The sequence below is a fragment of the Cavia porcellus genome, unplaced genomic scaffold (genome assembly GCF_034190915.1).
Source record: "Cavia porcellus strain 051 isolate PalLab524CR breed Dunkin Hartley unplaced genomic scaffold, mCavPor4.1 scaffold_12, whole genome shotgun sequence".
NCBI lineage: Eukaryota > Metazoa > Chordata > Mammalia > Rodentia > Caviidae > Cavia > Cavia porcellus.
Genome location: NW_026947495.1, coordinates 84,402,757 through 84,415,663, shown reverse-complemented (window position 1 = coordinate 84,415,663; position 12,907 = coordinate 84,402,757). Strand labels below are relative to the sequence as shown.

At 37.0% G+C, this 12,907-nt stretch overlaps 1 protein-coding gene across 7 annotated transcripts in view; it reads left to right on the top strand.

Annotated features, from left to right (window-relative positions):
- Positions 1–12,907, top strand: part of Als2 (alsin Rho guanine nucleotide exchange factor ALS2) — an 80,029-nt gene that overhangs the window by 11,753 nt on the left and 55,369 nt on the right. For 4 of the 7 annotated variants that reach the window (XM_063259558.1, XM_063259557.1, XM_063259556.1 and 1 more), the window contains 4 exons: positions 1,007–1,083; positions 4,080–4,234; positions 6,428–7,386; positions 11,211–11,568. In XM_063259558.1, coding sequence (XP_063115628.1) covers positions 1,067–1,083; positions 4,080–4,234; positions 6,428–7,386; positions 11,211–11,568 — 1,489 coding nt within the window. In that variant the 5' untranslated portion in view covers positions 1,007–1,066. Of the gene's footprint in view, positions 1–110; positions 185–1,006; positions 1,084–4,079; positions 4,235–6,427; positions 7,387–11,210; positions 11,569–12,907 lie in introns of all 7 variants that reach the window. The other 3 variants (XM_063259561.1, XM_063259560.1, XM_063259562.1) reach the window with 2 other exon arrangements.

The following is a 12,907-nucleotide window of genomic DNA, read 5'->3' as shown; positions in this document are numbered from 1 at the left end:
GACCACACAAATAAGACTTTGTTGCTTTTACTTTCATGAGTTCTAGTACCCTTTTAAATGTAAGTTCTGAGTTGAAATGATCATTTCTTCTGCTTCTTTCTCTGTTTTAGTTTATTCAACACTATTTCTAAACCGATTGGACATGATGTTCAATGATTGTCATGGAGTTCTTTTCCTTCAAATGGTGAATTTTATTTTATTGTATTTTAATTTATTTTGGAATGGTAGATTTTAAAAGGGCTGTTTTGAAAATCAAACTCTTCTTGCAAGCCTGTGGATTATAAGACATGCTAGTCTGCTAGTCTTGGATTGAGATTGATTTGGAGAAAATATACTAGTTCCACTAAACAGAAAACTTTGTTTTAATGATGTAATTTTTTGTACATTACTGAAAATGTAGATTAAAATTAGTTGACTCAGAGCCATTACTAAGGAAGTTTTTTTAAAGGGCCTTTTGAAGAGGCTTTATTTATTTATTTGTTTATTTTTATTCTTGGTACCTGGAATCAAACTCAGGCTTGCCAGACAAGTGCTGCACAACTAAGCTACATCCCTGGCCCCTAAGGAGATTTTTTTAAAAGACAGTTTTCTTGTTTAACTAATATTTAATTCTTCATATATTTTGCAGTCATTTTAAAATACCGTTAATGTGAACATAATTTTTAAATTTAACTCATGATTTTCAGATTGAGCTGCCTTATTTGTAATAAAAATAAACACATTTATTGCCTTGAACAGTACAGCCTAATTGTAGATAGTCTTTTCTTCTTCAACATTACATTTGGTGGTTAAAAAGCATTTTTATAAACTCAGTGGGCAGGTTCAGTCTAGATACTTGACTTCAGCTGGCAGAATATGAAATAGTTTGAATAGTTTCAATGCACATTTATTGCCCAGTGAATGTACACTTGTTAGAGGGCTGACTTCCCCTCCCTACCCTCAAAGCTCAGAGGATAAAAGCATTCTTTCACTGCTGTTTATGCGTACCCTGTGTTTTCCCATTTAGGTTTTGATATACCTTTTGCAGAGAGGGAATAAGTTGGTGATGGGGTGTACCTACTGACCGATGGACTCGAAGAAAAGGTAAAATCATTTCTCTGGCAATCTGGGGAAACACAGCAAATAGTTCAACATGAGTATAATATTTCTTCAGTTTAATTTTCTTGTTGATATTAAATGGGAACACACAGTAACATTTGTAGGTGGTTGATAGAGAAAAATATTAAAGCTGATTACTGTTAAGCTTTGATACTTGTTTCTTATAAATGTACTGAATATCTTCATTTCATCATTTTAAATTTCTTATAGACGTCTTTCACAAATTTCAGGTTTTCAGAAGGAAGCTTACTAATTATAATCTTCTATCCTTATAAAATTAGTCATGAGCCACGTGTGGTGGTGCACACTTATAATTTCAGCACTCAGGAGGTTGAGGCAAGATGGTCACTAAAGCTCAAGGACACCTAAGGTATACCGTGAGTTCAGGGCCAACCTGAACTATAGAGCAAGACCCTTTTTCACAAAACAAAACAACAAACACAACAAAAAACTAGTCATGGAAGATATTTAAAACAAAGATTAAATTCATAGCTTTTCTTTTGTAGAACCATGGGTACACACACTTCTAATTTAAGAGAACATTGCTTAGCCAGGCATGGTGGCACATGCCTGTAATCTCAGCACTTGGGAGACTGAAGCAGGGACATCACTGCAAGCTTGAGGGTACCAATCCAAACTGCGTAGTGAAACCCTCACTCAAAATGCTCTCTTCCCAAAGAAAGAACATTGCTTAGCAAAAGCAGAGAGATTGCTAAATATTCAAAAAATACTTTCTGTGCCTCATTAAAATTTTAGCATCTGTGTTAAAAAAATAAACATGTACATACTTCATACAAGAAACAGAATACTGTGTGTGTGTGTGTGTGTGTGTGTGTCTGTCTGTCTGTCTGTCTGTCAATCTAGAGATTGAATCTGAATAGTGCTGAGCTGTATTCCTGGCCATTTTAATTTTGTTTTTTTTTTTAAGATAAAATCTTCCTAAGTCATGTGGGCTGGTCTTGAACTTCTGATCTACCCTCAGCTTCCTGAGTAGCTAAGATTATAGGCATGTGCTGCCATGCCTGGTCAGAATATCTTAATGTCTTTTTGTCTTTTCTTTTCTCAAAAATCTTTGTTTTCCTTGGTACTAAGGCCTTCACATTGAGTCACATCCCCAGCCCTTTTTAGATGTTTTATTTTGAGACAAGGGCTCACTAAGTTACTTAAGTTATTCTGGCTGTTTTCAAACTTGTTATCCTCTATCCTCAACCTCCCAGAATGCTGGGATTACAGGAGATTGCCACCATGTGGTTTAATGTGCCCTTTTTTTTAGAAGAAGAGTAATTTAGGTTATGATCATTATTATCAGCTGTTTAGTTTGTAGTTGAACTAAAACCAGCAGGCAGATGGGATTCTTTGTCTAGAATATTAGTAAAACACAAAGGATTTTACTCATACAGATTACAAACTTAATTCTTAAATCTAAGTAATGGAAAATAGTATAGAAGTTTCTAGAAAAAGAGGTATATATGATCCAGCAATCTCACTATGGGGTAGATGGCCAAAGGAAAGGACATCAGTGTATAGAAGAGATAACTACATTCCTACTATGTTTGTTTGTTTGAGACAGGATCTTGCTATGTAGTTCAAGTTGGCTTTGAACTCACTGTGTAGTCCAGGTTGGCCCTGACTTCACAGTGATCCTCCTGCTTCAGCCTCCCAAGTGCAGGGATCACAGGTGTGCACCAACATTTCTGATATTTCAGGGAATATTGAAGCTGTGTTCACAGTAGCCTACATATGATAGAGTCAATTTAAGAGCCCATTGATGAATGAATGGGTAAGAAAATATGTATGTATACACAGTGGGGTACATTCAGCCAGAAAGAATAATGAAATCCTGTCATTTGTAGCAACATGGATGGAATTAGGGGACATTTTGTTAAGTGAAATAAACACACAGAAAGACAATGTGTTTATAAGTTTTCACATGTATGAAAATTAAAGTGTTGGTCTTTAGAAGTGGAGGGTATGGTAGTGGTTACAGAGGCAAGAAATAGTGAGCCTGAGGGCAGCATAGAGAGAGATGCTGCCAGGTAGGTGTAAGGTGCAGGTGGATAGGAGGGGCACTTTCTGAACATCTGTAGTGCAGTGGGGTAGCTGAGTGACGAAAACTGATTGTCTAAATTTTAAAATAGCTTTTGTTAGATTTTTTTTTTTACTTTTAAAAACACACAAAAAGGATAAAAACGATGCAGAATTTTTCAGAAAAAATAGGAAATTAATACTAGTTAATATATTTTATAATCTTATTTTGAAAGTAGTGGTTCAGATTCTTTCCCTTTCATGTTCACAATATCTGCTGTACATTTTGGATCTTATTTATTTATTGATTGATTTTTGCACTAGGAAGACAATATAGTATCTTTTGTCAGATTTTAAATATTCCCAATACAATCAAATAGTAAATATTTCACGTGATAACATGTTATTCATCCAGATTTGTTCATCTGGTGATTACACATTATATAAATGTATTGAAATATGCACTGTAACCCACAATTAAATTGTGATTTTAAATTTAAACTCAGTGTAAAGTAAAAGAATTCTATTGCTCAAATTTTTCTCTTCCAATACCCTTTATCATTTAAGAACTAAAATTTTAAAATAAAAACTTCAACTTGAGGTATGTTATAATTTTAGTATTTCAAAAAGGTGTTAATAATGAGAGACATTGTTATCTTGAAATTTTATGCTGCCAAATTATAAAACTTTCAAAAATAGCCCAGGCTTTATTTACTGCTTAGAGAGAAGTAGTTTGTTGATTTAGATTACTTTGCAGGCTTATATATAAATATTTCACCTTAGCTCCTGTGGCTTGATCAGAGCATATGATGAGTGCTGATTAAGCTATCTGATCCAGTCACATTTCTGTTTCTAAAGGTACAACCTAATGAAAAATACTAAAGACAAAAGTTACAGCTCTGACTTATTGGAAGAATTAAATCTTTTTGTTGTTGTTCTGTTTTTAATATTTATAGCTCAACAGAGGCAGAAGGATCCAAAGAAAGAGGCCTGGTCCATATCTGGCAGGCAGGATCCTTTTCCATAACACCAGAGAGGTTGCCGGGCTGGGGAGGAAAGACTGTTGTTCAAGCAGCCCTTGGAATGAAGCATGGAGTTCTTCTGACTGAAGGTATTGAAAAGGGACACAACGAATACTAACTGAAATGCTAATAAATGCCCAGTGTGCAAGGTCAGATAAGGGAGCTATTAAATGCTACAGCTTATTTTTTAAAAGGATTTCCTATTTATAGACTCGTTTGCTATATAGTTTTCTTTAATTCATTAAATATATCAGAATAATGTGCTAATAATAAGCTGATGTGTGCCAGCACTAACGCTAAACATTTCCCATGTTATGTCACTAACTGCTTACGTTATGAGGTGTAGCTCCTATTATTATGCACAGATGAAGAAATTGAAGGTTGGAGAGATTAAATAATTTTCCATGGAGCTATTAGAGTGTCAGTCAGGACCATAACTCAGTTCGATTTCAGAGCCTCCTTTTCAAGTTATTTGGCTACACTAAGGGCAGCTTTTCTTTAGGTAGTGCTCAGAAGTTTACAAGAATATATAAAAACCTGTGTATCTAAAATAGTAACATGCTATAATTTATATGGAGAGTTGCTTTTAATCTGGTGACTAATCAGTTTATCAACTCAGTCCTGGAAAATGTCTTATTTATTGGTCTGTCTGTCTATTAAGACAAGGTCTTGCTTTGTAGTCCAGACAGCCTTTGAACTAACTGTGTAGCCCAGTTTGTGAGCCTCTTGCCTAGCTTCCCATGTACTGGGATTACTAGGATCCATCACCACACTTAGGTTGGCAAATTTGATTTGGGCTGGGGTTGTCATTACTAATTTATAAATTTCTGCTCTATGAACATTTACTAAATATTAAGTAGTGCTTTGATATTTTCCTTCTAGGAACTAAGGGAAGACAAACTCAATCTGGCTCTGGAGGTTTTATGGGATAAACATGATTTTTAAATCCATCATTATTATATCACTTCTATTACAATAATACATGTTATTGTATTATTCAAGCCTTTGGGGAGAGCTTTACTTTAAAAATGTGAACTATATTTACTATTTGCCCTACTCTTCAAAATATATAGTTCACCAAGTATAGTGGTGCACATCTGTAATCTCAGCATTTGGGAGGCTGAGGCAAGAGGATCCCATGAGTTTGAGGCCAACCTGCACTGCATAATGAGACCCTGTCTCCAAAAAAAAAAACATAGATAGATTTCTCAAATAGAATTCTGTTGCTGTTTTCAATAAGATGTTAAGTGTGTCTTTAGTAAGCTATTCAGAAACCCTTTATAAACACACCTTTTAAATCTGGAATTAAATCTGAAAAGTAGGACAACTGAGGGAAAACTCCAAAATATATTTCAATAGCCTGTTCTTTTCCTGTTTTAGCAGTGCCCTGGTATTGTCTCAGAGTTGACAGAGCTCACCTTGCCTGAGTAGCTGAAGCTTGTTCATGTGGCTAGGCTTGTCAAGGATGCTGACCGAATCCTAGCAATTGTCTAGCTTCCTTGTCTCTGTTAAATTTTTTTTTTTTTTTTTTGTCTTTTTCCTTTTTATCAGTACCAGGGATCAAACTCATGACTGCCTGCTTACAAGGCAGGCACTTATGCCGCTGAGCTAAATCCCCAGCCCCTGTCTCTGTTAAATTTGACTAGTAGCTTATAATGTAGTGAGGTGCAAAAAGGTGGTGGAATCTAAATATCTTTTTTGTTTTATTTTGTTTTGTTTTGTTTTTTGGCAGTTCTGCTGTTGCGGGTGAAATAGCCAATTGGAAGGAAGAGTTGGTAGGCGGTTACAAATACATTGTTTTTGATTTTGTTTATTGTTTGTGTTTGAGACAGGGTCTCACTATGTAGTTTAGGCTCTCCTTGAACTCAGTGTAGCCGAGGCTGGCCTCAAGCTCACAGCAATCCTCTTGCCTCAGCCACCCATCCCCAATTTGAGTTCTGGGATTACAGGGTTGTGTCACCATGAGTGGCTACTGTTTTGTCTTTGAGTGGTTGGAATCTAATTTTAGTAGCCTATACAGTGAGCCACTAGTAGTAGATCTGTGGTAGGAGTGTTTACAGTGAGACCAGAAAGAGCAATACCCTTGATTTAAAAGTATTTGTGATGCTCCTGCAATTTAAAATTCTGACCACAATACAGAATGTTAAATGAACCATATGTTGCTTTTGAAAAACATTTTTTGACTTTGTTTTATTAAATCTAGAGGAGACTAGAGTTTACTAATAACAATTTCTGGTTAATTCACAAATTCTTTCCTTTTCCTTTTCTTTTTAAACCTTCAGATGGTGAAGTGTACAGCTTTGGGACCCTTCCCTGGAGAATTGAGGCTACAGAAGTTTGTCCAGATAGCCCTATCCTAGAAAATGCCTTGGTTGGGCATCACGTGGTTACAGTGGCAACTGGGAGCTTCCACAGTGGAGCAGTGACAGAAGGTGGGGCTGTGTACATGTGGGGCGAGAACTCTGCAGGCCAGTGTGCGGTTGCCAACCAGCAGCATGTGCCAGAACCAAACCCTGTCAGCATCTCTGATTCCGAGACCAGCCCTTTGATAGCAGTCAGGATTTTACAATTGGCATGTGGTGAGGAGCACACTCTGGCATTATCACTAAGCAGAGAGATTTGGGCGTGGGGTACTGGATGTCAGCTGGGTCTCATCACCACCACCTTCCCAGTGACAAAACCACAAAAGGTGGAACATCTTGCGGGCCGCGTGGTGCTACAGGTAGCCTGTGGTGCTTTCCACAGTCTGGCCCTTGTGCAGTGCCTTCCTTCCCAGGATCTGAAGCCAGTCCCCGAAAGATGCAACCAGTGCAGCCAACTCCTCATTACTATGACAGACAAAGAAGACCATGTGATTATATCAGACAGCCACTGTTGCCCCTTAGGGGTGGCACTGGCAGAGTCCCAGGGAGAAAGCCATGCCAGCAATGTCATCAGCCCCTTCACAGAGACCCTTGACAGCCAGGGAGAAGTATTTGAAAACACTCTTGTGGAGGCCAGCCTGCCCACTGCCTCTGACGCCCATGTGGGACATGCTCAGACCACAAATGTTGATGCCATTTCCTCCCAGCAAAACATCTTGGCAACCACCAACACTGCTTCTGGAAGAGACACACTGTCACACCCACACACCCAGGCAGTCAGTGAGCATGCAGGGAAACTGTCTGATCACTCAGCCGGGGAGGACTCTGAGAGCTGTGAAAAGCCAGTGCCATCACAGGTATCTGCTCCATTTGATAATGTAAGGAAAAGTATTTCTGGAGTTGAAGTGCATGAGTTTTCTTTTAAAAACTCTGAAATGCTTACAGCTTGGTAGCATTTTTTGTTTTCTAGGTTTTACTATACTGTTTTATGAGTCAAGCCTAGATGAAGAAAAAAGCCATAATTCAAAATTTGTGTTCAAGTTCTGGCCTATACAGTATTGAAATATATCATGCTAGACTTCTTTTAAAAGTTGCAAAATCTCTTTTTCTTGCTAGCGTTTTACTCCATGGCTCAGTTACTAAATTTTGCTGGGCTCGTAACTAAGCCTAATAAAACCATATGGAATATTTACAAAGATTCTTCTGACTTTTATTTTGGCCATCTTCAGTGTTCTGGAAAAGCCCTCTCTTCATCAGGGAATAGTGGGTAGCAGATCATTCCATTATAAGCGTGTGTTAAGAAATGTTGAAATTATGTAGTGTTTGATTTTTTTTTTCTAGTTATACCTGTAGTCCACACTGGACTTATTTGAGAGAACAGTTAATATTCTCTCTGTTTTTAAAACTACTTTCTGTCTCCTTTTAAAATTCTTTTCATGCTGGGGCTCAAACCCTGGGCTTGTGTATGTTAGGGAAGTGCTCTGCCGCAGTGTTGGGTCCCCAGCTCTGCACTGCTCTCCTTTCAAAAACTTGTGGCAGAATAGACAGAGGCTGTTTACCAGTAGCAGGCAGTAAAACAGATTCACTTAATCATTCCTGAAGAATAATTTCTGCTTTTCCCTCCTAGCACACCTTTTGGTTTTGTTTTAACCAAAACAGTAAAAAAAAAAAACTAAGCAGAAACATGACTAATCAAGACAGAAGAGCTCCTTGGTATTTTTTCAGACTTTTGAAACCATGTAGCTCTTGGTTCTTTATTCTGTTTACTCTATCAGAGTGAGAACATAAAGGTATTTTTAGAGATTGTCTTCATTTCACAGTTTATTTACTGAACCTCATTAATATTTGATTTTTAATTAAGAATAAGTTGATTATGCCTTGTGGATATAAGGTCCTGGGTTTAATCCAGCACTGCAAAAAAGATAATACAAAAATCTAAATAAGACAGAAATAATACTTTAATGAGAGTGTATGTTGAAGGTTCTGAGATTATACATCCTTGTAAAAAAAAGTATGTCAAAAGGTCATTCTTCTAATTTATTAAATTGAAAGTTGAAAGTTTGCTATATATAGTATATTGGATTGTTAAATTACTATTATTGAACCTGCTTTTTTCTTTGGGCTTGTTTTGTTAAACATTTAAAGGTTTGGCAGTGTATGTTTCTGTTAAATTTAATTCAGTCTTTATAAATAGCACTTTAATCACATAGCCAACTCATGAGGGCTTTATGAGGCTTAGGATAAGTTCTCTCTAGCCTCAATTATGTCTAATCAAACTGCTGGTCATGTCTTTTTTGTTTGGTGTTTATTTATTTATTTATTTATACGCTGTATTAAATATAGTTAAATAAGAACACCCAAAAGAATAGTTTGAGGTTTATATAATGTGAAATTTTATAACCTAATGGTAAGAACCCCTTAAAGTAATTACCTCAAAAACAATTATAGCCTTATGAGCCTTCATAAGCAAAGAGATGAAATAGTGATATGTAAGCTCTGAATAAGTTATGAAAACTCTGTCACCAAAAAATGGACATTGTATTTATCTTTAGTTTTATGTGGTTTTGTTTTGTTTACTGTACTAATTTGCACAGAAATGGCTCTTCTGAATTTATAATTTAATTCAAAAAATGTATTGAATACCTTCTATACGTTAGACACTAACCCTAAGGCACCAAGAAATGTTTCCTTTAAGAAAATCTAGCTGGGCCAGGTGGTACACCTGTATAATCTCAACTACTCAGAGGCCGAGGCAGAAGATTGCCAGTTCAAGACCAACCTGGACAGTTTTGTGAAACCCTGTCTCAAAATAAAAATGGCAGGGAATATAGGTAGGTGGTAGAGTGCCCCTTAGTGTCATTCCCAGTGCCAGAGGAAAAACAAGGAAGAAAGGAGGGAGGAAATCAGAAGCTAATGTTTTAAAAGAATATTGGTTTGTTTGCTTGCCTGCTTGCTTGTTTTTGGGTGAATCTAGGGCCTTGGGTTAAATACATGCTCTAACCCTGCCTATAGCCCCCAACCCTGGTTTGGTTTTTAATTCAGAACAAATAAGGAATATATGTAAAGACCCTTTAGAATTTTGGGGTAGAATAAAATGCAAATTTTTCATTATATGTATTCTTACATGACAAAAGCTTTTTGTTATTTATTAGGTACATTTAATGGCTTTTTAAAATATACACTTCTTGTCAGCTTAAATTTCATACTACTTTTCACTGAGTAGAAAATTTTGGTTTGACTTTCTAATACACCTTTGGTTCCAGATGTTTAATTATTAACCTATCACATTTTCCCTCTCTGATAATGAGAGTAAAGGTAATTTTTCAACTTGTCTGGCTTCTGGATCGTGGAGAATAACTCAGTAATACAGTAAAGAGACTTAAACTTAACAAAATTTGAGAAACCATGAATCAGAAGTTAGCTTATTTTTCAGCCTATCCTGTGTCTAAATTTCTGTTTATAAAATATTTTAGGAAGATCCCCGCCCCTTTTCTTTTTCGGATTTTTTTTTTTTTTTTTTTTTGTACTGGGGATTGAACTCACAACCACGTGCTTGCAAGGCAGGTGCTTATGCCACTGAACTAAATCCCCAGCCCTCTTTTTGGGATTTTTAAAATTAAGTTTATAGGTACAATTCAGATATGCATAATGATCACATTTATAATAGAGAATTTGTACCTTACATGAGATATCTTGATTCCTCTTTTTTTTCCCATTCCCCTCCTCTCCCTTCACCTCCTTATTTACAAAATTAAAAATTTTTTTTAAAAAGCCCCTTTTCTTAAGTTCTTTTTCCCCCCCTGCCATTTCTTAGTGGCTACCAATTTGAATTCTCTTGAAAACGATCAGTAGTAAAGCTTGGATTTTTGTAAATATTGTACCCATACTGGCACAGTATATCTTGTGTTAAAGTCAGTGTTTTTCTTTTTTTTTATTTTTAAATTTGTTTGAGACAGAATGTTGTTGTGTAGCTCAGGCTGGCCTTCAACTCACTATGTAGGCCAGACTGACCTTGGACTCATGGCAGCCCTCCCGCCTCAGCATCCCAAATGCTGGGATTACAAGTATGCACCACCTATGCCCAGAAAAACCACCATTTTTCATAACTTTGCTCCACACTTTGCTCTTCTTGTCCTTAATTTTGTTTATATTTGTTTTATTTATTTAGTTTTTTTTTTTTTTTGAGACATTCTTGCTGTATAGTTCAGGCTGTCAGGCTGCCCTTAGACTTACTAGCTAGCCTAGCCTAGCAACAATCCTCCTGCCTCAGCCTCCCATGTGCTGGTATAATAGGTGTGTGCCACCACACTGTTTTTCTTTCTTTCTTTTATTTAATTTTTATTGTCTTTAAGTTTATAAGAGAAGGGTCCCAGGGCATAGCCCAGCAGCATGGCACCTGCCTGGCAAGCATGAGGTCATGAGTTTGATTCCTGGCTCCAACCAAAAAAAAAAAAAAAAAATTAGAAGCTGGAACTTATCTTTAAATGCCATGGAACATGAGACAAAAAGAAGTGACTTTGCTAAGGAACTCTACTTCAAGTGCTATTTCCATATATTAGGTAAGGAGATACCTTGGAGTTGAAGATGAAAGACTCGTCTCATTTTTGATTTCCATGTCCAAATAGTGAAGGTTAAACTCTTTTTATTGATTACTTGTATACAAATTCTGTTTTTACATTCTTTTCCTGTGTGTATATTTTAGCTTCTTGTAGAATCAGCAGCTCCTAACCCCCACAGTCCACCCCCCACCAGCACCTCAGCCCTCAACAGCCTGGTGATCTCCTGTGCATCTGCTGTTGGCGTGAGAGTGGCTGCTACCTGTGAAGCGGGGGCCTTGTCTCTTAGGAAAGTGATGAACTTTTACAGTACAGCTCCTTGTGAGACTGGTGCTCACACAAGCGGTAGTCGCATAGGCCCAGAAGGCCTAAAAGACAGCAGAGAAGAACAAGTTAAACAGGAATCAATGCAAGGAAAGAAAAGTTCAAGTCTTGTGGATATCAGAGAGGAAGAGTCAGAAGGAGGCAGTCGGAGACTCTCTCTCCCTGGATTGTTGTCTCAAGGTAAGAAAATAACAGCTTTGATGAGCTGGTTCCTGGTAACCCCTGAGACTCCCTACATCACGTGCTACATCACAGGAAATGAGAGTTCCTAAGTATTAAAGCTGACGTTCAAACATCAAAATTTATTTAATGGTAGTTTACTAAAATGGTTTAAGAAGAAAGTCACTGATTTGCTTTAGAAATAACTGCAGAATAAAACTTTTTCTTGATGTCTGCTTCTGCTTATAACCTTATTAATTGTATTACGATGGATTATAACAGTAACCTTCTTATTTCCTAATTGAGACCTCTACTCAAAATTGATGAGATTACAGATGTGAACAGTAAAGAAGTAAGGAATTACTGTACTTGGCCTGAAAGAAGAGGAAATATTTAAGCTTCAATAAGAGAAAACATTATTTTCTTAAACTACTAGCAGTGTTGCAACAATTTAGAGTATTATGGCTGACTAAATTGTTGATCGTGGTTCTGCATTTCTGAATCAGTAGTCCCCCCGGCAACCAGTAGCATCGGCATAATCCAGGGTTTTGGGGAAAACACAGACTCTCAGACTCCTCCCTGGGCAAGTGACCGACACATACACAACAGGATGCCCCAGTGATCAGCCTGCATACTCACCTTCGAGAAGCATGTGGTCTGACCAGGATCTGGGTTCTATGAAGAAATCTGAAGGAGATTTAGCATAAGCTAAATTTTCCTTATTCGTACATGCCCTTTACATTTTAACTACAGTTTGAGATCTCTTTGAACCACAGATGTGGAGTATTGATTTTGTTGTGTCACTAGGCCATATGAAATATGTAATCCCTCCTGTGGCCTTTATCCTGAGGTTAAATTTTACTTAGTAACCTAAAGTATATTTAGAAACTTTTTGTATAGTCTCATTAGAAATTATCTGTAATTCCTTCTTGAGGAAACTTTAAATAGGGTTCTTTGGGTCTTGTATGCTTATGATCTCATGCAGTGATGATCACCATCATGTGGCCTACAAGTTAATGACTAAGTTAATGAGTGACTGTGTCATACTTAGTGACACTGAAAATTTTCATCAGACTTTATCCTGCTAACAAACTGGTGTACAAGATACATAGTGTTGTGTGCTATTATTTTGAATCCTACAAAAGATGACGGCATTCTTTCAAAAGGTAGGAATATCACCTAGGATTCACCCCACAACTTCTTTACAAAACACTTTGAAATAGACAAGCAAAATGCAAAAGCTTCAGGGAGAGGAGTACTGGGAGTTGAACCCAAGGCCTTGCTTATGCTCAACAAGTACACTAGCAGTGAGCTGCAGCTCCAGTCTGATATGCTTTTTAATACTTCCCTTTCCTAAGGT